The following is a 26029-nucleotide window of genomic DNA, read 5'->3' as shown; positions in this document are numbered from 1 at the left end:
TTGTTTGTTTTTTTCTTGTATATTTGTTTGAGTTCTTTGTAGATTCTGGATATTAGCCCTTTGTCAGATGAGTAGGTTGCAAAAATTTTCTCCCATTCTGTAGGTTGCCTGTTCACTCTGATGGTAGTTTCTTTTGCTGTGCAAAAGCTCTTTAGTTTAATGAGATCCCATTTGTCAATTTTGGCTTTTGCTGCCGTTGCTTTTGGTGTTTTAGACACAAAGGTTTTAAAATATTTCTATAGACTATACTGTAAGTCATGATTAAAATCTGGAAATTATATATCCATCAGTAGGTAACTGGATAAATTGTGATTCAATTATTTAAATGGGAACACTACACAATTATTAAAAAGAATGCACTAGCTCTATAGAAAACACCAATGAAAAGATATTTACTATATATTATTAAATGGAAAAATGAGTTATATAACATATAATTCTCTCTATATAATTATACATTTGTAATATAACATATGCAATTATGACTATATGTGTTTGCACATACAGAGAAAATGTATAAAAGGATAAACACTAAACTGTTAACAGCTGTTACTACTGGAATTTTGGGAAGAATAAGGCACTCAAGGTGAAGAAATGTTTTGCTTTTACTCCACACACTCATATAACTGTTTTTATTCTCCCCTTTAAAACCCAGCAATATTGTTTTCGTGATGTGTTTTAAACAAAACATAGTCCTAGGATATAATTTTCTAACTCCAATACTAAGTTACTTAACTCCTCTGACCTTTAATATTCTTGTCTATCAAGTAGAAGAGTAAGTGTTCTACATATCAGAGAGTTGGAATAATGATTATAAAAGTGTTTCTAAAAGCATAAAACCACCAGTGCAAATGTGAGGTATTATTAGCGCCTGAGAAATTTCCACAATTTGGGAGAGGCCATCCTGGGTCAGTGGACAGATATTTTTCTTGTCCCCATTTCACTACACGAGGGTCCTTGAAGGGCTCTCCTTAACGTAGGTAGTTTGGCTCCAGTTCGTGAACATGTGAGGTCTGCAGCCTATCTCGCACCTATCTCCCTCCTCTCTGGGCTTCAACGCTCAGCCCCTTAGCTCTGAAAGCTTATTTCTGGCCCGCATGCCTCTGTAGGTCCCTCAACACTAGCTCCCAAGCACCAGTCTGATTTTGAGTTCATTCTTCCTTTTCGTACCTCAATATTTCATTTTCTTGGTTTCATTTTGTTATTTAAAATAATTTTGTTACATTTTATCCAGTACTTTCATGTGTGTGAAACGGAAACATTTTCCAAGTCAGCTCAATCTAACAAATTGGCCAGAAGCCATCCAAGTGTAGTATGTATTCATAAATGAACCAAGATTAGAGGATTATCAGAAATGATACAAATAATTCGGTATTTAATGTCCATCACTTTCTCTCTCCTATAGAATTGCTCAGGCTTCTACCTTTAAAAAAAGATTTAATCAATTGTTTGGATTCTTGAGTATCAGATAAATGAAACACATTTTGACTTTGGAAATACAGGGGACCCCCTCCAATTACCTGATATCACAATACAAGTGTCTTTTGATCGCCTCTTCATAGCCTTGTAAGCAGCATCTGCAATAGCAAAAAGGTGAGGCGGTCTCTCATACAGCTCACGGCCTTTATACTGCTCAATTGTGTCTCTTCCATAGATGTTCAACAACTTGTAAGGGTTCACAGAAACGACGACTTCTCCAATGAACGTATAGATGCGCCCCTTTTCAAATCTGTACAGAAGCAAGAGAAAAGGAAGACGTAGCTGTGGTTACAGAGAAATGCTGTATCTGTCCTATGAGTCTCTTATTTCCAAGCAAGTTCAAATAACCTAGGAATAATTTCTGAACGGACATTTCATTGGCTCTGAGTTAACTTGTAGAGAGAACATTTGAGGCTGTGCCCCTTCAGATGCCATTGGTAGAAAAGACCAGTAGGGGTTAAAAGCCAGGCAAGAAGGAAGAACTTAACTTGTTGGAGGCTGGGGATTTCCTGTTTCCAAAATACAAAAGCATAAGAAGATGAAAGAGCTAAAAAGAGTTGGAGACAATCTCAGAGCTCTAGGAGGAAAAGAAATAGAAGTTAAAGCAGATCCTGAAATCCACTTAGTCAGATTTTCAATTATAAAGAGGACTGTCATATACATTTATTTTTTTTCCTCCCTCTTGAACCTCACTAAAATGTTAGTAAATGAATATAAACAGTAAAATCCGTAACAGAGAGAATGGCGGAGGAGATACTTCTGCTATAAATCAAATTTGTTTTTTTATGACTGCCTAAAGTTCCATGGTGTAGATATATCATTACATATTCAACAATTCCTGTTCCTTTCTACTTCTGTGAACAATACTGCAGAAAACACTCTTGATACATAATCTTACAGATTGGTGCTTTTACTTCTGTGGTATAGATTCTCAGGAATGGAACAGCTGGTTGAAAGGCATATGTATTTGTAAAGTATACATAATACGATTCTACCTTTTCCCCATAAAATAGGGTTAAAAATCTAATCACATATGTATTTGTATCTGTACATAGATATATTTTATAAACGAGTACATAAGCATGAAAAAATATGGAAGAATACATGTTATATTTTATGCATCATTTTATACACACAGGTGATGCGGAAGGAGAGAAATAAAGAGGAAGGCCACATGGGCAGGTGAGAAGAGGCCACAGGACAAAAAAAAAAAAAAAAAAAAGGAATACAAAGCTTGAGTAGGTATGGTATGACTGCAATTGTGCAACTTTATGTGTCTATTTAACAAAATTTTTAAATATAAAATTTAGAAAACCCATACATATCCACTGTTTTTACATAGTAATCCACACATAGAAACAAATGTGACCCAGAGCTTCAATGTTTCCACATAACAAGCGGTTGCCACCAACACGCTCTACCAGCTGAGAGATACTAGTAGACATCTCCTCACATCCAAGAACTGAGCGAAGGGCGTGCCCTGGCAGGCAAAACGCTGGTTCACAGACAGCATGTCTCTAAGCACGCTTGCTTCATGACTGGTGGAGCAGGAGAAATAACTAAGCATTTGGGACCAAAGAGCAAGAACCTTTAATTTCCTTTAAGCTGGAATGAAGGCTGTTGACTATAATTAGTAATGGAAACAAACAGATGTTGATAATTTCAACAATAAATAGAAGCCAAGATTTTTATCAAGTATTTAGAGTATTGTAAGAGTTATTAACTACTTCAAGGTTTTTGGTGCATTTTTCTACTATGGGTTTTCTATGTATTCTCTCAATTGTTAGGAAGTTTACATGGTAGCCTAAAGCACTGATTTCGAGTCCTTTACATCTAGGTTTGAATGCTCACATTGCAAACTCAATAGCAGTGATACCTTGTGAAAGCTACTTAACCTCCATGTGTTTCAGCTTCTTCATCTGTAAAATGGTCACAACTATACCCCTCTACCTACTGGCATTGAATAAGTACTTTTTAAAAAAGATCATTAATTGTATGCTTCTGATTATGTTATGCATAATGGAGATTTTTAAATAATGTTTTTGTTTTATAAACATTGCTACTGAAATCACAACAATTCTTACACATGAGGAATGAGTGAATTCAATTATCATAATTCAATTCCCTGGCCAGATGCAGTGGCCCTCGCCTGTAATCCCAGCACTCTGGGAGGCCAAGGCAGGTGGATTATTTGAGGCCAGGAGTTTGAGATCAGCCTGGGCAACATGGTGAAACTCCATCTCTATCAAAAATACAAAATTAGCTGGACATGGTGGTGCATGTTTATAATCCCAGCTACTTGGGAGGCTGAGGCAGGAGGACTGGTTGAACCTGGGAGGTGGAGGTTGTAGTGAGGCAAGATCGCACCACTGCACTGTAGCCTGGGCAGCAGAGTAAGACTCTGTCTTAAAAAAAAAAAAATCCAACTCCCTGACTCAGCTGTCAGTCAACTACAGGTCACAAGCAAAATGTCTATATAACAACTGTTCAAAGACTCGCAAAAATAATAAGAAGCTAAGATTCACTATGCAAGTTTTTCTGGCTCAACCTGCATATTTGCAGTACATGCTCAAGTATCTCCAAGGAAAATAATCAAAAGGGGATGATTCTTTAGTTTTGAAGAAGCACTGTCCAAACAGAAAAAAAAAAAAAAAAAATGAAGAAAAGCAGAAGGATGTCTCATGAGCCTGGAACTCTGCAACTAAGAGACACAGCAAATAATGTATGAGATTAGAATATTGTTGTAAGATTCCACGTTTGTCCAATGATGTACCTTTTTTCTCACTGGATACTTTTTAAAGCCATTAATAGACCATTATGCTCTAAAATAATATTTTATTACAAATAAAATATTTTCTATTAACCTATAGGCACCATGTATGAAATAATCAAAGGGCTGGGCATAGCGGCACATGCCTGCAGACCCAGCTATTTGGGATGCTGAGGCAAAAGGATCACTTGAGCCCAGGAGTTTGGGTCCGGCCTGGACAACACAGCAAGATCTCATGTCTTAAGAAAATAATTGAATGCATAACTGTTAACTCAAAGATAGTGGCAAATATTAACAGAATATGATAGTAAATACAATGCTTCAGCAATTCACAAAACGTTAGATGCTCATTTTACTTGAAATTCTAAGTTTGGTTATCAAATACAAAACTTTCAATTTGGTTGGGTCTTAAAATCACCACTAGATGGTGCCAGTACACACCTTAACAGTAACTCAAATTTCAGTTTGCATTGGAAAGCCGTAGGGTATGAAGTAAGCACTAAAAAGGTAACATAGTCGCCAACTCTGTTTGCCTCCAGGAAGAACTACAATAATTATCCTAGATGACAAATAGGATGTTATCATCTTTTACAAGATACCAAGGAAGGTGTTCCTATGACCCCTGTGTGCAAACCTTTTATGACAAACTTTTATAATTATTCTTCAAATGTATTCAGTATCTATTTTGTGCTGGGTCAAACCCTGGGAATTAAAAAAGGAGAACAGGAAAGCAGTGTACATAAATAACAACAATATAGTATGATAGGTAGGGTAATAAAAGCATGTACTGTAGTAACAAAGATTATCCCAATAAACCACTTTTAATGAGGAACACTAAGAATAACATCCAAACTCCATAGCAGAGCATACAGGGTCTGGCCTCCAGGTTTTTCTTGACTTCTGTCTACCAACAACACTTCCACCCACCAAAACCTCCCCTACCACTTCCCTCTGTCTCTGTCACTCTTGTTCTCATTAATGAGCATTTACAGTTCCCAAGAGCACCATGCCTTCATGGTTTTGCCCATGGAGTTCATTCTGCCTCATATACCTTTTCCTGGTTCCTTCTTCCCCATGTGCTTGCCAGATTCCCTCTCCTTCAAAAGCCTAAGCACCAGTTCCTCTATGAAGTCACTCTTAATACTCCACCTCCAACATCAGTTTTATGGTCTTTGCTCTGTTAACTATTTTTTGTTTTTCTTTTTAGAACCTCCTAAATAGTTAACATAGCTTAATAGCAGTTGATTTTTTAAACTAATAAGTTTAAAAATATTTATTAAAAGGGACATATATTTTCACTGGCTTCTAAGTGAAACAAAGAGGTTCTAAAAAGTTTTGAATTAGTGAGTAGTAATGAAGAAAATATAAAGGTATAATAATGCCTTTGGCAAACAATAGTTCACTGTACAAGAATTCTGAAACTTTTTTTTTAAAGTAGCCTTGTAAATTTGCACATGTTACTTATATACAGGACCATCTATAGTAGGAAATCAAGATGCGATCAGCTCCTTCAGATCAGTCACCGGTAGACTACATGCACAACCCCACAGAAAAATAAGACACTGCGGGGAAGAGTGGGGTATGGAGAACAGGAATGTGGTTGGCTCAGAGTAGAAGACTGTGATAAGGAATGCTGGGGAACAGTTGGAAAGGTACATTGGGGTCAGATTTGATATGATATGAAAGCCAGGCTTAGGGAGTTTACGTTTGAGGGAGTTTACATTTGATGTGACTGGAAACAAAGAATCAGTGAAGACTTTTCTAGTTCAAGACATCAGTAAGGTGCTTAGTGAGGGGAATGGTAGAAGAAACGAGGAAAGAGAAATCGGAGTTGTTTCATGGGGAAACTGGACAGAATCTTAAAACTTACTGAACAAAAGGGACAAAAACATATTTAACTTTGAGTTAGGCAGAAGAGAAAAAGGAATTTATTTCAGATAACTATATCTCAAATGTACTCCTGAAGCTTCTAAGTTAGATTCACCCACTAACAGAATTCAGTGTTATCCTTGGTTGACTTCTTGAAATATATGGAACCAATTATAATCAGGAAGAAAATTCTCTGTGAATGGTCTACTAGGTACAGTATTGATAAAATCTTATTCATAAGTATTATTCATTTACTTCAGGAGGAACATACACTTTCTGAATAGGTATTGCTTAATCACACTGATTTGGCCTGTCTTCCTTCCTTTTTTGAATTTAAATGGAATCTTAAGTTACCATGAACATTCCCATTTCTCAGGAGGTGTCCATCTACCCATGCCATTTTTTTTTTTTTTTTTTTTTTGGCCTTTCATTATCTCCTCAGACAACTGCAATTTTGGTTCCACTTCAGCACTTCAATAAATCTTGACCAAACTGCCCAAATTGCTAAACTCTCACTCATTGGTTTTCTGTGCTCATCTTACTTAATTTCTCAGTATTCAACACTGACTCCCATTTCCTCAATGCACTCTTCTATTGGCTTCTTTGAGCCACGTTCTCTTCATTTTCCTTCTACTTCTCTGGTTTTCCTTCTCAGTCTCCTTTGCTGGCTCCTCTTTTTCCGTGATCTCTAAATATTCCAGTTCTCTAGGGTTGAGTCTAGTATCACTTCAAATACCATTTAAGGGTCTTCTATTTAAGGAGGATAAAGTAATGACATCTTGGCCCCCTTTCTACCCTCTGAAAATCAACAAGAATAACAAAAACAGAAAAAGACATCACCTACGATGAAACAAGAAAACTAGCTACAACTCTGAACCACTATCTATGAAGAAAGATTGTGAAAAGCTATGAAAACTAGACCTAGTTGAGGCAGGTTGCTAAGAGTGAATGTATGTCTCTCCAAATCTCAGGCATTGGAGTAGAGTTCTCCAGAAGTAGGTTGCAGTTCCTGAGTAGCCAAACCGAAAGTCTTCTGCTAAGAATGTCAGGGTCTCAGTATGCAGGTGGCTTTGAAACAAAATAAGTCCCATTTGACACTTCTAAGTATATGTAAGGTAAGGTTAAATAAAGAAATAACTAGAAATTCCTTTTTTTTTAAAAAAACAGGCTGTCAGAGTGGTGAGGCAAAAGAGAAAAAGTGCAGTGGCTCTGCAGCAGATGATCTTGATAAATGAAAAGAGGTAATGCTAAATCACCTCCCAGAAGTCTCAGGCATACAGAGAGAACTTGCTTTCCAGTCAGGCAAGCTTCTTGCCATTTCAGGGCAGAGAGTTGGTGAGACAGGGAATGAGCAGCAGACCACCAAACTCAGTGTATTTTGTTTCTCAACCCAGAATGAACCATACCCACTCAAAGATGACAATCATTAGGCTGGGCGCAGTCGCTAACGCCTGTAATCCTAGCATTTTGGAAGGCTGAGGTGAGTGGATCACCTGAGGTCAGGAGTTTGAGACCAGCCTGGCCAACATGGCAAAACGCCATCTCTACTAAAAATACTAAAAATACTAAATTAGCCGGGCGTGGTGGCACAGGCCTGTAGTCCCAACAGTCCTGAGGCAGGAGAATCTCTTGAACTGAGGGGGCAGAGGTTGCAGTGAACTGAGATCACGCCACTTCACTCCGGCCTAGGCGAAAGAGCAAAGCTCTGTTAAAAAAAAAAAAAAAAAAAAAAAAATTGACGGGTCATTAGAAGTGAACCAGAATGGGGCACATGATAAGATGCTAGAAGAAAAGAAAAAACAAAAGTAGGTAATGGGTAAAACATCTGACAGGCAAAAGGCAGGCCAAGCATATCCCCCTCCCAAAAAAGACATCACAAAGTAGAAAAATTATGAAAGAACATTCTGTATGAAAGCAAAGAATACAAAGAAAATGTAGCGCTCTAAAATAAGATACCAAAGAAGGCATCATGTAAAAGGAGAAATTGTGTTTAAAATCATGTTTTCAAGAGAGAAAAAGCTAGAAGAGCTCAAGAAAAAACCAGAAGAGACAAAAAAAAATCCACAGCAATAAAAGTCATATTAAAAGACATAAAGAGAATGGACACCACTGAAAATAGAAGGGGACAGGAAGAAAAGGTGGAGAAAAGTAAGCAAAATAATTTTTTTAATATTATCTCATATGTAAAATCTTAAATTTTTTTATCTCAATGGTTTTTGTGGAACAGGTGGGTTTTTGTTACACGGGTAAGTTCTTTAGGGGTCATTTCTGAGATTTTGGTACACTTGTCACCCAAGCAGCAGTGTACACTGTACCAGGTACGTAGTCTTTTTTTTTATTTTGGGGACTGAGTCTTACTTGTGGCCCAGGCTGGAGTGCAGTGGCATGATCTGGGCTCACTGCAACCTCCACCTCCCGGGTTCAAGCGATTCTCCTGCCTCAATCTCCCAAGTAGCTGGGACTACAGGCATGCGCCACCAGGCTCGGTTAATTTTTGTATTTTTAGTAGAGACGGGGTTTCACTATGTTGACCAGGATGGTCTCGATACTTGACCTCGTGATCTGCCCACCTCAGCCTCCCAAAGTGCTGGAATTACAGCAGTGAGCCATGGCGCCTGCCTGGTATGTAGTCTTTTATTTCTCGCCTACCTCACTCCCTTTCCCCCCAAGTTCCCAAAGTACCTTATATCATTCTTGTGCCTTTGCATCCTCATAGCTTAGCTCCCACTTACAAATGAGAACATACGATATCTGGCTTTCTATTCCTGAGTTACTTCACTTAGAATAATGGCCTCCAGCTCCATTCAAGTTGTTACAAAAGACATTATTTTGTTCCTTTTTATGGCTGAGTAGTATTCCATGGTGTATATGTACCACATTTTCTTCATCCACTCGTTGGTTCATGGGCATTTAGGTTGGTTTCATATTTTTGCAATTGCAAATGGTACTGCTATAAACATGTGTGTGCATGTGTCTGTTTCACTTAATGACCTCTTTTCCTTTGGGTAAATACCCAGTAGTGGGATTACTGAATCAAATGGTAGTTCTCCATCCTGTTTTCCACAGTGGTTGTACTGGTGAGTTTACATTCTCACTAGCAGTGTAAAGTATTCCCTTTTTCACTGCATCCATGCCAGTATCTACTATTTTTTGATTTTTTACTCTGCTGATTATTTCTTTTGCAGTGCAGAAGCTTTTTAGTTTAAGTAGGTGCCACCTATTTATTTCTGTTGCATTTGCTTGTGGAGTCTTAGTCATGAATTCTTTCCCAAGCCAATGTTTAGAAGAGTTTTTCTATGTTATCTTCTATAATTTTTATGCTTTCAGGTCTTAGATTTAAGTATTTGACCCATCCTGAGTTGATTTTTGTATAAGGACCCAGTTTCATTCTTCCACATGTGACTTTCCAGTCTTCCCAGCACCATTTACTGAATAAGGTGTCCTTTCCCCAGTTGTTGAAGATCAGTTGGCTGCATTTGGCTTTATTTCTGGGTTCTCTGTTCTGTTCCACTAGTCTACATGCCTATTTTTATACCAGTGCCATGCTGTTTTGGTAACTATAGCCTTGTAGTATAACTTGAAGTCAGGTAATGTGATGCTTTCAGATTTGTTCTTTTTGTTTAGTCTTGCTTTCGTGATGCAGGCTCTTTTTTGGTTTCATATGAATTTTAGGATTGTTTTTCCCAGGTCTGTGAAGAATGATAATGGTATTTTGATAGGAATTGCATTAAATCTATAGATTGCTTTGGACAGTATGGTCATTTTCACAATACCGATTCTATCCATTCATGAGCATGGGATATGTTTCCGTTTGTTTGTGCCATCTAATATTTCTTTCAATAGTGCTTTGTAGTTTTCCTTGTAATCTTTCACCTCCTTGGTTAAGTATATTCTTAAGTTTTTTTTTTTTTCTTCAGTTGTTGTGAAAGGGACTTTATTTGATTCTCAACTTGGCCATTGTCAGCATATAGCAGTGCTACTGATTTGTGTACACTGGGACTTTACTGAATTCGTTTATCAGATCTAGGAGCTTTTTTGATGGGTCTTAGGGGTTTTCTAGGTATATGATCAGATCACTGGTGAACAGCGACAGTTCAACTTCCTCTTTTCCAATTTGGATGCTCTTTCTTTCTTTCTTTCTTTCTTTGTCTCGTCTGATTGCTCTGGCCAGGACTTCTAGTACTATACTGAATAGAAGTGGTGAACATGGGCATCCTTGTTTTGTTCTAGTTCTCACAGGGAATGCTTTCAACTTTTCCCCATTCAGTATGGTGTTGACTGTGAGTTTGTCATAGACGTGAGGTATCTGATAATGGTAACATTTCAAAACAGTAAATAAATATACCAATAATAAACAGCAATAAACAGTGTTAGAAAATGGACTAGTCACTTGGAAAAATAAAAAACACAGGTTATTAGTGTCATAAGTAGAACTGTATTCTCCCAAAAGATACACTGAAATCCTAACCCACAGTATCTGTGGATGTAACCTTATCTGGAAATAGGGTTTTTGCAAGTGAAATCGAGTTAGGAGGAGGTCATTATGGTGGATCTTAAACCAATAAAAAGAGAAAGATGTCTCAGGAAGGGAGAGACAGGGAGAACACTGTGCAATCACAGAGGCAGAGACTAGAAGAATGCAGCCACAAGTCAAGCCAAGCCAAGGATTGACGACCACTGCCAGAAGCTAGGAAGAGGCCAGGAAGGGTATCTCCCTTGAAGGTTTTGGGGGGTATGGCTCTGCTGACACCTTGAATTTGGACTTCTAGTTTTCTGAACTGTGAGACAATACACTTCTTTATTTTAAGCCCCCCTGGTTTGCGGTAATTTGTTACAATAACCGTAGGAATAAAACTAGTTATACTAAAATAAATTCAATAAAAATGTCTCGTTCTTCCTTACAAATAAAGAAATGCAAATCAAATCAATAAGATATGCTTCTTCACCTATATAGAGCAAGAGTTTTGATAGTGAACGGTGTTAGCAAAAACATGCAGCCTCAGGTATCTTCATTGCCATAGGTATCATCTTAACTGATCTGCCCAAATCACTCTCCATCCGTTCTCCATACAGTAGCAAGGATGGTCTTAAAATATAAATCTTATCTAACTTTGCATTCCGAGCCTTAAATCTTTTCAATGGGAAACTTTAATCTCAAGCCAATCTGACACGCAGATATTGGTTCATCTCATGCCATCTATCTCTGATTACTGTGTGCACTGGCCTTTATTCATCTAAATTCTCCTAACCCCATCATTCCACACCTGTTTATTTCCTAAATTTCACACAGGTTCCTTATCCATCAAAATTCCTCTATCCCTCATCATTCCACACCTGTATGTTTCCTTTGTAATACTGGTCACAAGTTGTTTTTTGTTTACTTGTTTCTTGTCTGTCTGCAAAGGAATAGAGGACATATCTATCTTGTTCATGTTTTATCTTCCAAGCAATCTTCTCTATGTGGACAACTTCACATAATCTAGATATAAATAGCAACTTTTATTCTAGAAAAATAAAATTAAATGGTATCTACTCCAACTCAGCTTCTGAGACAGATTTTTCATTGTTGGAGAAGAAGGCTACAAAATATACTGGGGCTCAATTGGAATTGGAAGAATCAGTACAAACTCATAGTATACAGGGGGCAAAGAGAGAGAAGAGGTAGAGAAGAAGAGATAGGTATGCACACACACACGTCTCCTAACTCTGTCCACTTAGAGAAACAATTAACACCAAATACAGGCTTGGAAATACCATTTTTCTTAACTAAAAGGACTCAGGGCTCCTTGAAGAAAAGCGGATTCTATCACTGGAACAGGGAAAGTACAAAATGATCGTGGACTATCTTGTTGAGCCAGAAAGTAGGAAAGGCACATGTCAAAAGGACACAGGAGCTAGCTTGAATGGACTTTCACTGCACCCATCTGGGACCACATGAGCATTGAAATCATGTCAGCAATGAGCCAGGCGTGGTGGCTCACACCAATAATCCCAGTACTTTGGGAGGCTGAGGCGGGTGGATCACCTGAGGTCAGGAGTTTCAGCCCAGCCTGGCCAACATGGTGAAACCTCATCTCTACCCAAAATACAAAAATTAGCTGGGCATGGTGGCACATGCCTGTAATCTCAGCTACTCGGGAGGCTGAGGAAGGAGAATCGCTTGAACCGAGGAGGCAGAGGTTGCAGTGAGCCAATATCACACCATTGCATTCTAGCCTGGGCAAAAAAAAAAAAAAAAAAAAAAAAAAAAAGGATATTATTGGAACAACTGATAAAATCTGAACATCAGCTATGAATTAGAAACCAGAATTGTGGCCGGGCGCGGTGGCTCAAGCCTGTAATCCCAGCACTTTGGGAGGCCAAGACAGGCGGATCTCGAGGTCAGGAGATCGAGACCATCCTGGCTAATACGGTGAAACCCTGTCTCTACTTAAAAATACAAAAAACTAGCCGGGCGACGAGGCGGGCGCCTGTAGTCCCAGCTACTCGGGAGGCTGAGGCAGGAGAATGGCGTAAACCCGGGAGGCGGAGCTTGCAGTGAGCTGAGATCCGGCCACTGCACTCCAGCCTGGGTGGCAGAGCAAGACTCCGTCTCAAAAAAAAAAAAAAAAAAAAAAAAAAACCAGAATTGTGTCAAAATTACACTTTCTGATTTTGATCATTGTATTGTGGTTTTGTAAGAGAAGGTCCTTGTTCTTAAGAAACACACTCTGAATTATTATTATTATTTTTTTACTGTCAGATGAAAGAAAGAGAGCACATTTATTCAGAAGAAACAACTGTTTCCTGGCACTGAGTTCTAAACAAAAGTTATCAGTGGAGTTACAGGGACATGGAATGGAGTAAGATATTCATCTCTTTCAATGGATATGGGAATGTCCTTCATACCAAGACTTTTCAGTTGAATATCAAGCGAGATACAGTGCCTGCTCCAGAAAAAACATCTCATAGAGACCTCCTAGATTCTTTGATCCTGTGTAGTTATTGGATAAACTCTTTCCCTCTCTTTCTCAGCCAAAGGTGTTTCTGTTGTTGTTGTTTTTATTATACTTTTTAAGTTCTAGGGTACACGTGCACAACGTGCAGGTTTGTTACATATGTATACATGTGCCATGTTGGTGCCCTGCACCCATTAACTTGTCATTTACATTAGGTATATCTCCTAAGGCTGTTCCTCCCCCCTTCCCCCACCCCACGACAGGCCCCGGAAACACACTCTGAATTATTTAATGATAGGGGCCTGATGTCTCCAATTTATTCTCCAATGGTTACAAAAAAGAACTACATACATATATAAAAATATACAAAGAGAAATTAAGAAGCAAATAGAGCAAAATGTAAACAACTGGTAAAGAACAAAAGGGGGTTTCTTGTAGTAGTATCATCTACCTTTTCTGTAAATTCGAAATTATATAAAAATTAGAAGTTGATAATAAAAAATTCAACTTCTAATCCTCTTTATATAGTAAATTAATTAATTTAGAATAGGCAAGATAGACTCTTAGTAAAAGACTCAAAGGACGTAAATGAATACACAGTGAAAAGTGTTTCTCTCATCTTTCTCATAGCTTCCCTCCTCAGAGGCAACCACTGCTGCTGTTTTTCTGTAAATTTGTTTAGAAACAGTTTAGTAGTTGTTGTTTTTGCATGAATGGCATTTTTTTCCTCTAATTAAAATGTTTATCTTGGCAAAAGTCTCATGCAAGTAGACAGAGAAAAGCTGAGTTTTTTAAGGCTGCATAGTATTCCATTTCATGGGTGATTATATAATAATATATTTAATCAGTCCCTATTGAACATTTAGTCTTGTTACTATGAACAATGCAAGTATAAATGTAATGGTAGCTATTTCTTTGTGCATATGTGTATGTATATCTGTAGAACACACATCTAGAATTCAAATTACTAGTTCAAAGGATATAAGCAATTAAAATTTATGAATTATATTGCCAAATTAGTCTCCAAAGAGACTGTACCAATTTAAACTTCTGCTTATAATGTATGAGAGTTTCTGTTTCGTGGGTGTGGGTTTTTTGACCAACGATACTGGCCTATTTAGAAAGGACAGAGTTTTATTTTGAAAATACACAAAACTTTGACCCCTTTCTTCACAGATGCACCTAGCTTATGCAATGTTCATTAGGTTACTTTCAATAAGGTTCAGCCCACCTTGCCAGTTCTTAGATGAGAATCTCTCCCAAGGGTAAAAGCATCTTGTTTCTGCTTCTCTTGGCAAAACTCATGGTTTCCATGTGATGGAGTCGATGAGTTTTATCCCCTTGTTAGACTGTCTGTTCTTGAGATGGGCAGGGACCATATGTTGGAAACAGCAGGAGCTTTATTTTATTTTTGTTTTTATTTTTCTAGAGACAGGGTCTCCTTCTGTCACTTAGGCTGGAGTGTGGTGGTATGACCATAGCTCCCTGTAACTTCAAACTCCTGGGCTCAAGTGGTTCTCCTGCCTCAGCCTCCCCAATAGCTGGGACTACAGGTGTACACCACCATGCCTGGCTAATTTTTTTATTTTTCTGTAGACACAGGTTCTCTCTATGCTGTCCAGGCTGCTCTGGAGCTCCTGGCCACAAATGATCCTCCTACCTTGGCCTCCAATTAGGAGCTTTAGAGTCATACAGCATTGGAGCCCTGGGTTTGAACCCTGGCTCTGCTAGTTACTGATTGTGTGCATTTATAAACATCTGAGTAACTAGTAAGTGTCCATGTGCCAGGTACTATGTCAAGAGCACTCAAGCTGTTTTAAAATGATTTGGAAAAGGATGCTTTGTTTTGACCTTTTGTTAACACACTGAAGCCTAGAATTGACAGCTTGGAAGAGGGCACTTAAGAAGCACCACCACAGCCTACCAGTGCAGCACTCAAGCTCTTGACATAGTACCTGGCACATGGACACTTACTAGTTACTAGAAGAATAAGACATAGTATTATTGTATTCAAAGACTTATATAAACAGACAATGCCATGCAGTAAGCACAATGATAGAGGGTTTAAAAACTAGGCTTTTTTTTTTTTTTTTTTTAACTTATTCCCTTCTTGTTCTCATTCCCCTCTCTCTCACTCTCACTCTCTGTTCCAGTAAAGGTTTAAGGCAATAACAAAGATAGAAAGAATGTCATGGAAGCTTACAGAAGGATACCTAACCCAGCTTTAGGAGTGGGAGGCTTCCAAGAAGACTTCCTAAAAATTGTATTGCTTGACATTTGAATTATTTATGTGATTACATAATCTTCACATAGACAGTTCTAACCACTTCTTGGTTTACACTGTCTTAAAATGATTTGGAAAAGGATGCTTTGTTTTGACCTTTTCTTAACACACTGAAGCCTAGAATTGCCAGCTTGGAAGAGGGCAGCCCACCAGTGCAGCATATGGGCATTCCCAGGCCCATCGATAGCAGAGGAAGGGGTGTACTGATTAAGAAAGTGGGCTCTGGGATCTGGCTGCAGCTTAGCACTGACTAGCTCTATGATCGTGTGGAAGCTGTTTAACCTCCCTGTGCCTCACTTTCTTCAACTGATATAGTACCTGTCCCTCAGAGGATTGTTACAAGAAGTGAGATACTCTGCATAAAGTGCTCAGCACACTAATTAGTACATGGTAACAGCACAGTAATACCAAGTCCTATTTTTACTATGAGCAATAGCAGAAGTCATAAGAACGGCAGGAAATATCTTTCCTCCACTTGAGTCCCATTGTCCAGCATGCGGCATCTGTGCTATGTTTCTGTTCAACATCACAGTGAGGGTTACTTCTAGCACAGCGAATGGTGATCCAGCTTGGCATCATGTTTAGAAAGCATTCTTCTAGCAGTTCGTGGGGACCCCTAAGGCCAAAAGCCTTCAGTAAAAATACTTAGGCTTACCACAGGACATAAGAACTAGTTAGGGCCACTGGTGGTGGATTAAATGACTGACTTTGTGACTTCATCTTTTGGTTTTCTTCTTCTGGTGCAATATTTCTTCATTTGGGCTGCACAAATGATAGTTAACCAGAAGATGTAGTCAGGAGATGCCTAGTTGAATTATTTAACCCTTTCTCTGCAATGGAAAAAAACTGTTTTTGAAAAATACATATTTAGGTAATGCTTGCTTTTTCAAAACACAATTCTTTTATTTATTAAGGCATGCCTAGTTTTAAATGTTACTGATGTATTTAATTGTATTTGTATCCATTTGTTTATTCAATCAATCATTAGTTATTAGCACTCATGTTTCCAAGCATTGTGCTGGGAGCCAAAGGCAGAAGAATAAACAGCAGACTCATCTCCACCCTAAGGCAGGCAATGATAAGGACAGACACTAAATGGAGGTCCAGGGAGAGCCAACAGAATGTGCACTGTACTGGTGGAGGGAAGCAACAAGTGTTTGAGGAATCCAGAGCAGGGCATGTGACTACACCACAGCAGAGAGAGCATAAGGAGGGAGGTGTGAGAGGAGGGCCAGAGCGCAAGGCCTTAGGGCTTGTGGACTTTATCCAAGGGTGGAGCTTTAAGTATTGATCACATTTGCTTTTTTGAAAGCTTCCCTTTGGCTGCAGGGTATAAGGAATTGAGTGCCTGCTAATGGACCAGTTAGGAGGCTATTACGCTGGTCCCAGAAAGGAATGACGGGTCTCTGGTTGGGATGGAGAGGGGGAGAGACAGAGTAGAAGACACGCTTTAAGAGCAGAGATAGAATCTACTGGAGAAAATAACTTACTGGGTATGAGAGGCAAGAAAGAAGGAAGTGTCAGGGTAAGTATCTCACATGAGCTACTGAGCAGACCATGATGCTCCATTAATAAGGATAGGGACAGGAGGCAACTGTGATCCAGACAGGCTATGCAATCTGTTTGAGACACCTGAGAGAGATCCAAGTGAAGACGTTTCTCATGCTTCTTTCTCTCATGGTCGAATTAAACCCGATCCCCTGAACACAAAGTGAACAACACCGAGGATGGCAAACACAGAGCATCAGCAACGGAAAGGGCTAGCAGATATCCCCACCATCATGGCCGGCAAACACAGCAAGGAGAACACATACTTCACTGCCCCATTTAAAAGTGGAAAAAGATTTTAAAGAGAGAGGAGATATCTGGGTTCTACTGAATTTTTTTTTTTTTTTTTTTTTTTTACTAACTGAATTCATCATATCAAGTTCCTCAGTGATTCAACCTTCCCGGTATAAGAAAATAGAAACAAACACAATACCTTCCTCCCATAAAAGGTTAGCTACTAAGGTCCCATGCAATTCAGTTTTTTAAAAAAAATACGATAAAGAAGCTATACAACGTCAGCACATGAATAAATCACAACAGCATTATTTAACTATGAAGTGCTTGTAAGATTCTCCCCAGAGCCTGAAAGCTTAAGGAGATGAATAACTCCTCCCTTCTCAGGCCCAGTCCTAAGGTGCAACTTGGGCCAGCAGCTTGGGCCAGCAGCTTGCGCCAGCAAGACGGCAGAAGCAGGAAGAGAGCCTGCGGAAGACATCCACTCCTGAAGATTTACAAAGAGGCCACCTGGGTACAACGTAGCAGTTACGTCAGACTACAACACTTCCTGTTTACAGGAGACTATAAAACCTTTGCCCCATCCTCACTTGGTGCTGATGCCATTTTAGGCCTCAGCCCGCCTGCACCCAGGCGCTCATTAAAACAGCATGTTGCTTCATACCATCTCATGTTGTCTGTTAGCACGCTCTCGGGGTTCAAATTGATACAAGAACCTTAACAGTGCTGAGTATCCAATAATGACAGGCACAGATTTAAACCAAAACATAAGAATGAAAATAACCTATTAATAATGACACTGATATTCTCTTTCAACCAACAATAAACATAATTTTTCCAACATGGGGCTCAATATTTATATATTTATTCCTTTTCATCCATTCCATTTAGAAATGATTTCCCATTATGGTAACATTTGGCTACTTGGCATGCCTAGGGAAGTAGTTAGCTGCATTTTACCTTAACTGGGGAGTTAGCTTATTTATAAATCAACACTGCTCAGGAAAATGAAGGATACCTGGTCCTGATATAGAAAACTCTTTAGTAGGAATTCACAATTATATGAATTGATAACAATTATGTATTTTAAATAATACTAAAAACAATCTGAATTACAGTATTAAACACACTTTTTTTTTTTGAGACAGGGTCTCACGGTGTTGTCTGGGCTTCAGAGCAGTGGCATGATCGCAGCTCACTACCTCTGCCTCATGAGCTCAAGTGATCCTCCCACCTCAGTTTCCTGAGTAGCTGGGACTACAGGCGTGGGCCACCACATCCAGCTAATTTTTGTATTGCTTGTAGAGATGGGGTTTTTGCCATGTTGCCCAAGCTGTTCTCGAAGTCCTAAGCTCAAGCAATCCGCTGGCCTCAGCCTTCCAAAGTGTTGGGATTACAGGTGTGAGCCACCATGCCCAGCCAAACATACTTTTTTTTTTTTTTTTTTTTTGAGGTGGAGTCTTGCTCTGTCGCCCGGACTGGAGTGCAGTGGCCAGATCTCAGCTCACTGCAAGCTCCGCCTCCCGGGTTTACGCCATTCTCCTGCCTCAGCCTCCCGAGTAGCTGGGACTACAGGCGCCCGCCACCTCGTCCGGCTAGTTTTTGTATTTTTAGTAGAGACGGGGTTTCACCGTATTAGCCAGGATGGTCTCGATCTCCTGATCTCGTGATCCGCCCGTCTCAGCCTCCCAAAGTGCTGGGATTACAGGCTTGAGCCACCGCGCCCGGCCCCAAACATACTTTTAAAAAACAAATCACACAGATGGCTGAGGACTTTAACTAAATAGAATAAACTTAAGATTTTCATCCCTTCCCACCGTCAAATTTATACCAGGAAGCCTTTCTACCTTACACGGTACTGAGGTATTTCACTCCATGGGAGGGGTCTCTGGATGACAGAAACCTAAACAGTTATCCTGTCACTTTTAAATAACTATGCCTAATTCAGAAAATGACGGAAAACCTAGTCAGTACACTGCATCATTTTTTTTTTTTTTTTGAGACGGAGTCTCGTTCTGTCACCACGCTGAAGTGTAGTGGCACGATCTCAGCTCACTGCAACCTCTGCCTCCCGGGTTCAAGCGATTCCCCTGCCTCAGCCTCCCAAGTAGCTGGGATTACAGGTGCCTGCCACCACGCCCGGCTAATTTTTTGTATTTTAGTAGAGACGGGGTTTCACCATGTTGGCCAAGATGGTCTTGATCTCCTGACCTCGTGAACTGCCCACCTCGGCCTCCCAAAGTGCTCAGATTACAGGCATGAGCCACCGCGCCTGGCCCACTGCATCACTTTTTTAAAAATGTAGTTCCTTATCCCACTTTTCATGACGTGTGAAGACTCTGATGTATTTAAGGAAAGGTTTTCCCAGGTGTTAGTAAAAATCCTCAGGTACCTAGACAGGCAGCTTTTGGGCACAGGCTGGGTGGCACAGTAGTCCCTCTTATCCAAAGTTTCGCTTTTCGTGGTTTCAGTTACCTTTGGTCAACCATGGTCCAAAAACATAAAGATATTTCGAGAGAAAGATCACATTCATGTAACTTTTGCTACAGTTTATTAGTTGTTCTATTATTATTGCTGTTAATCTCTTACTGTGCCAAAATTATAAATTAAATGTCATCACATCTATGTACATATAGGAAAAAAAGTATATATAGTGTTCAATATAGGTGGTCTCAGGCATCCACTAGACGTCTTGGAGCGGATCCCTCAAAGATGAGGAGCTATTGCAGTCGTGACAAGAGACACTGAAGACTTTCACAGGTGGTTAAAGTCAAGTCCATGGATTACTTTCATTTCAGTTTGCTGTCACAAAACTTTTTTAAGTTCAATAAACAGATTCACTCTAATCTAATATTTATTATGCATCAACTCTGTGCCTAGAATTATTTTAGATTTTTTCCATGTATGTTGCTAACTATACATTTACTAAATATTAATAGAAAATCTTCTAAACAGATAAGAAAGAAATACATTTATGCCAATCATTTAACCATCATCTCGACTTGGAGAAACACGAATTACAAAGCAAAGCTTTCACTGACCTGGGAAGGAGATCGACTTCTACTACAGAATGGATTGCATGAGTAGAAAAACTGGAAAGCTTCCCAGACACTCCTAAAGTTATTGTTTGGCTACTGTTCCTGTTGGAGTGAATTAATAGCCAACACGGAACTGAGCAAAGTATTTTAAAATCAGCCAAAATATTTATTGAATGAATGAAGGGCCAGACACCTTGTCCGCCGGCTCTCCTTGGCTTTCCTCGTCAGAAGTCTGTAACATCCGTAAGGCTGCATTTCCTCGTGGAAAGCTTTTAATACTTCCTATATTCTGCACTATCCTTATACTTCCTATATCTGGCAATTTCTTTTAGCTTAAGTTTATCTTTTTTTAAAGAATAATCTTCCTTGTGTCTAAGGTAGAGTAAGTGGTTACTTCCCTTCCCCTGTCCACAGTTAAGGAGGCTTAATCACTGCTTCAACATTGGGAGTGTCTGGAGGCACATGGAACTTCTACAGAGCTAATCTGGTAATACTGTAACTCTTTTGATGCCAACAGCCCCTAAATGGAAGCTAAGAATGTGAGATGGCATCCAAAAGTGAAATATCAAAAGCTGCTCACTGGGGCCGTCAACGATATCTGTTCATTTTGGGACAGTGATTATGGTAAGGGAAAGGGAGCTGAATTTGGAAGGGTGTAAAGAAGACCTAAAGTAGGTGAAAGACATCAGCTATTGACACTCAGCAAAGAGTTTTCATCTTTAAATGATGGTTGAGTTATGGCATTTTACAGCTTTCTTCCTAGATTATAATCAAGACACTGTGAGCCAGGTTTCTTTTTATTTATACTTATTTCCAGTACACTGCTGTGGGACTCAACAAAGTTTTTAGTAAGGTAAGAGGGAACTGGAACCACTAAGAGATTTATTATTAAAATTTGTAAGTATTAAATGGGTCCATATTCAGATACACAAATCAACACACGCTAAAGACAAACATGATTTGAATAATCTACTACTTTGCTTTATCCAGTCAATCCTTTTCCACTTGTGAAAATAACCAAGTATTTTCTATACTCAGGAATACCAGACATCAGGAAGTGAACTAAGAGAATAAGAATGCAGTGGCAAAGAAAAGAGTCAAAAACTAAAAACAGATCAAATATATCAGGAAATGGAAAAAACAAATAATTTTCCCTATTTTTTTAGTTCCTCTAGCAGAAATTAAATCTCTTTTATTGCTAGATCTAACTGAGAAAGAAATTTGTGTAGGTAGATTGGTTGCCAATTTAAGACAAATACTATAATATTTTTTAAGTATCATTCCAACCATGACTGCATTCTGAGCTTCATAAGCCATTAAGAAAATCTTTAGTTGTTCTAAACAAATAGCTGTCCTCAATCTCTTCAATAAATGGTGTTAGGAAAACTGGATATCCACATACAGAAGAATGAAAATATAACTTTATCTCCCCTCTTAAAGAAGAATCAATTAAAAATGGATTAAAGGCTTAAACATAAGACCTGAACCTATAAAGCTACCAGAAGAAAACACAGGGGAAAAGCTCAATGACATTGGTCTGGGCAGTGATTTCTTGGATATAACCTTAAAAGCAAAGGCAAAAAAGAGCAAAACCAGACAAATGGGATTGCATCAAACTAAAAAGCTTCTGCACCACAAAGGAAACAATTATTAAAGAGACCGTCTACAGACTGGGAGAACATACATGCGAATTGTACTTTGGAAAGGGGCTAATATCCATAATATACAAGAAACTCGAACTACTCAATAATAAGAAAACAAATAAACTATTTATTTAAAAATGGGCAAAGGACTTGAATAGATATTTTTCAAAAGAAAACATACAAGTGACCAACACATATGAAAAGCTGCTCATCTCTAATAATAAGACAAATGTAAATTAAAATCATAATGAGCTATCACCTCATACCTGTTAGACTGGTTATTATCAACAAAATGAGATAAGAAGTGTTAGAGATGATGTGGAGAAAAGGGAACCCTTGTACACTGTAGGTGGTATTATAAATTATACAGCCATTTTGGAAGACAGTATAGAGTTCTTCAAAAAACTGAAAACAGAATTACCTTACGATCCAGCAGTCCCACTACTGGATATATACATACCCAAAGGAATTAAGATCACTATGTCAAAGATAAGTCTGCACTCTCAATCACTGCACCATTATTTACAATAGCCAAGATATAGAAACAATCTAAGTTTCCATCAACAGAGGAATAGATTTTTAAAATGCGATATATATATATAAAACAGAAAAACTATTTAGCTTTTATTTAAAAAAAAAAAAAAGGAAATTCTGACATTTTTGACAACATGGATGGACCTAGAGGACATTATGCTAAGTAGAATAAGCCAGGCACAGAGAGACAAATACCACATGATCACACTTACATGTGGAATCTAAAAAAGTCGAACTTAGTAGAAGTAACGAGTAGATGGTGGCTACCAGAGGCTGGAGACTAGGGGAGGACTGGATGGGGAACTGGGAGATGCTGGCCAACATGTACAAAGTTTCAGTTAGAGAGGAGGAAAAAGTCACAGCAGGGTGACTACAGTTAATAATAATGTATTGTATATTTCAAAATAGCTAAAGGAGAGGTTTTTGTTTTTGTTTTTCCAGAGACAGGGTCCCACTCTGTTGCCCAGGCAGGAGTGCAGTGGCGTAATCATAGCTCACTATAGCTTCAAACACCTGGGCTTGAGCAATCCTCCCACCTCAGCCTCCTGAGTAGCTAGGACTACAGGTGCATGCCACAACACCAGCTAATCTAAAATAGACGTTTTTAACTGTCCTTATCACAAAGAAATGATAAATATTTGAGGTGACAGATATGCTAATTACCCTGATTTGACCAGTCGACAATGTATACATGTATCAAACATCACACTGTACCCCATAAATATAATTATTTGCAAATTAAATTAACAAAACTTAAGAAAAAAAGGAAAGTGGCTGTCCTCTAGTTCAATCTTGCTCATTTAAGCAGTAAACAGTCTAAGTGTCTATGAACATGACATTTCAAAAAAGTGAAAGAAAAACTAAGCCTATTTATAAATAATATTATTTGCAAATCTTTACTTAAGTCTCACATCTTCTGTGAATAAGATTTGAAACTAAACAATGTGATTGAATAACTAAAACTACTCATATTCTTATTTTAAAATTTCAGGAAATACTTTGTCTCAAGATTTTGCTTATAATTCGTCTAAGTTTAAAAAGTCAAGGGTTTGGCCAGCGTGGCCAGTACATTTGGCAGAGACAGGGCTGAGGATTCGGCTAGATCACTGGGCTGGTGGTGGGGCCAGGGTAAGGATTCCACCCGTGCAGCTGGGTTGTCCAGCAGGGGAGGGGTCTAGGAAGTGGCCTGCATGGCAGGGAGAGTAGAAATTGGTGACATACAGGAAGACTGAGAAAATAAGTATATATGTTGAGGATAATGGGAGCCCAGGTTTCTCCCTATCACACAAAGAAATTACAAATATGAAAGAGGGAAGGTTAAAATAAACCCCATGGTGTTAGATTGAAATGGTAAATATCAATATACCTATCAATAAATAGACAAAGAAACAGATGTAGACATACGTGTGTGTGCATTCCCCAGTCCCTTTACTAGCTCTGTTTGCTTAGCAAGTGTAAGAGCAATGACACGCCAATGGCAACAACTGTGTCTACCACCCAGTTCTTGATTTCTAAATGTTATACTAAAGGAAACGGCTGATTCCATAATGGTGACACAGAACATACAAGATGAACCTGGACTATCCTTATGAGCCAGAAAATAAGGAAGTTCTCATGGAATGACAGACATGTCCAAACGATACTGCAACCAGCTGAAAGGGACCTCCACTATCCAAATCTGGGATAGTTTATTGTGGAAAATAAGGATAATCAATTCAGTTGTTGACTACCTGTTCTCAGTCTTGGCTGTGTGGACTACAGCTTCTACCCTGACCAGCCTTCTAGGAGACACATACCACTGATTACAAGAGAGATCAGACCAATGGGAATGAACTGGCACAAATTCATCACCACAAATGAACAAACAGCTCACATCTGTGCTCTTCTGACAGTATGATCACTTGTTTAAAGTATCTAATATGTAGATGCCTACACATCACCACATATGTATACATTTTGCTAATAAGCTTCCTCTTTGGACACAGAGAAGCAACACATTTATTTATGGTTTGAGTACTTTATTTTGTCAAGGTACGAACAGTTTGGATGCAGAGACAAATTGATTCCATTGTTATGCATTAAAAAATATTTTTTTCAAAGTTTTATTTTTAATATCAGCTAAAGAAAAAAATGTTTTTTCTGGGAAATAACTTGTAAAACATGGTATCAATTAAGTTGGTCTTAAATTTTCCCTTTCTCAAATCCTGACTAATCTGACAAAGATTAATCACTTAGGGAAGAAAAATATTTTTCACTGTTAAAAATCTGTGGTTAAGAGTTAGTTTGACTTTTAAAATAATTTTCATATTGAAACAATTTCAAACTTAAAAGTTGTAAGAAAACCATTAAAAACTCCTAAATTTCATTCAGATGATTGCCCAATTGTTAATGTTTTCAAATCTGTCTTATTCTTACATATACATATATGTGTGTATGTATATCTATAACACATATATACATACATACCTATTTCACTTGTTTATACAGATTATAATAATCTATTTCTGTGATCAACCAGCTAAATAAACACAGAATGATATATGATTTTGTTCTTCAAATGATGCTTAATCAAATTAGGAAAGGTATCTGCTGGTCTGAAAAAGCTGGAGGTTTTGTTTTGTTGTGGTTTTAGATTTGGCGGCCAAATCACACTATTACACACTAGTCCGCCAGCCAAACTGTTCATGGAAGTCAGACAGGCAAAGATAAGTGGAACAGAAAGGAAGTAAGTCAAACAGGGCATGGTGGGGGCTGTGAGAAGCATGAGCCCTGTATAAAGTGAGCAGCTGTTAACTCTAGCAGATGGTTCCCATTCTGAAATGTGAACCAAGTTGTGCCAGAACTTCCAATTTTTCAAGAGAAGCTGGAAATACGTATTTTAAAAGGATGTTATCCTATTTTAAAATGAAACTAATGTTTACAAATTATGAAACTGGTTTGGGGAAAAAATTATCTATAGCTTATATACATTGCACTACCAGCTGACAGGTGTAATAATCGTTCCAGTTAATATCTGGTCATGACTAATCTAAAAGTTCTAACACCATAAATAGGCAATACACATTTTGCAAAACAATGGGGAAAAAAATGACCCTAACCCCAAGGATCCTGCAGTCAATTCTCTTGCAAAGGAAGTGATGCAATATAAACTTCACTCTTGCTGGCAAGGATTGATTCCATATTACAAAACAACATCTGCAAAGCAGAGCTTTTAAAGGAATCTTACAGAGTAGTGCCACTTATAAAGAATCTACTCCAAACACAGTAATTACCAGGAAATTTGTAATGATTCAAGAGAACAAAGACTTTTGTTTTTCAATTTTTAAAATTGTTTTAAAAAAGAACACAAGCAGGGAAGTTCCCTTTGCATTCAAAGGCTGAATGGAAGATTTATCTAGTAATATTAGCATTTATATGCAGTCATCCCTTGAAACCAGTGGAGGATTGGTTCCAGGACCCCCTGTGGATAGCAGAATTCTTGGATGCTCTAGTTCCTGACATAAAATGGCATAGTATTTGCATATAACCTATGCACATCCTCCTGTATACTTTAATTCATCTCCAGATACTTATAACACCCAATGCAATGCAAACACGATGTAAACAGTTGCTATACTATATTTTGGGGGAATCATGACCCAAAAAAGTCTGCACATGTTCAGTACAGATGCAGATTTCCAAATATTTTCTAT

At 38.5% G+C, this 26029-nt stretch overlaps 1 protein-coding gene across 2 annotated transcripts in view; it reads right to left on the bottom strand.

The window, feature by feature from the left end:
• The window catches only part of MYO1D (myosin ID), a 378217-nt gene that overhangs the window by 285850 nt on the left and 66338 nt on the right, over positions 1-26029 (bottom strand). For both annotated transcript variants that reach the window (XM_033184221.1, XM_033184222.1), the window contains exon 2: positions 1521-1729. In XM_033184221.1, coding sequence (XP_033040112.1) covers positions 1521-1729 — 209 coding nt within the window. The remainder of the gene's footprint in view (positions 1-1520; positions 1730-26029) is intronic.

Source organism: Trachypithecus francoisi, unplaced genomic scaffold, assembly GCF_009764315.1.
Source record: "Trachypithecus francoisi isolate TF-2019V2 unplaced genomic scaffold, Tfra_2.0 Lachesis_group20, whole genome shotgun sequence".
Lineage (NCBI taxonomy): Eukaryota > Metazoa > Chordata > Mammalia > Primates > Cercopithecidae > Trachypithecus > Trachypithecus francoisi.
The sequence above is the reverse complement of the archived record's forward strand: the minus strand, read 5'-3'. Positions and strand labels throughout refer to the sequence as shown.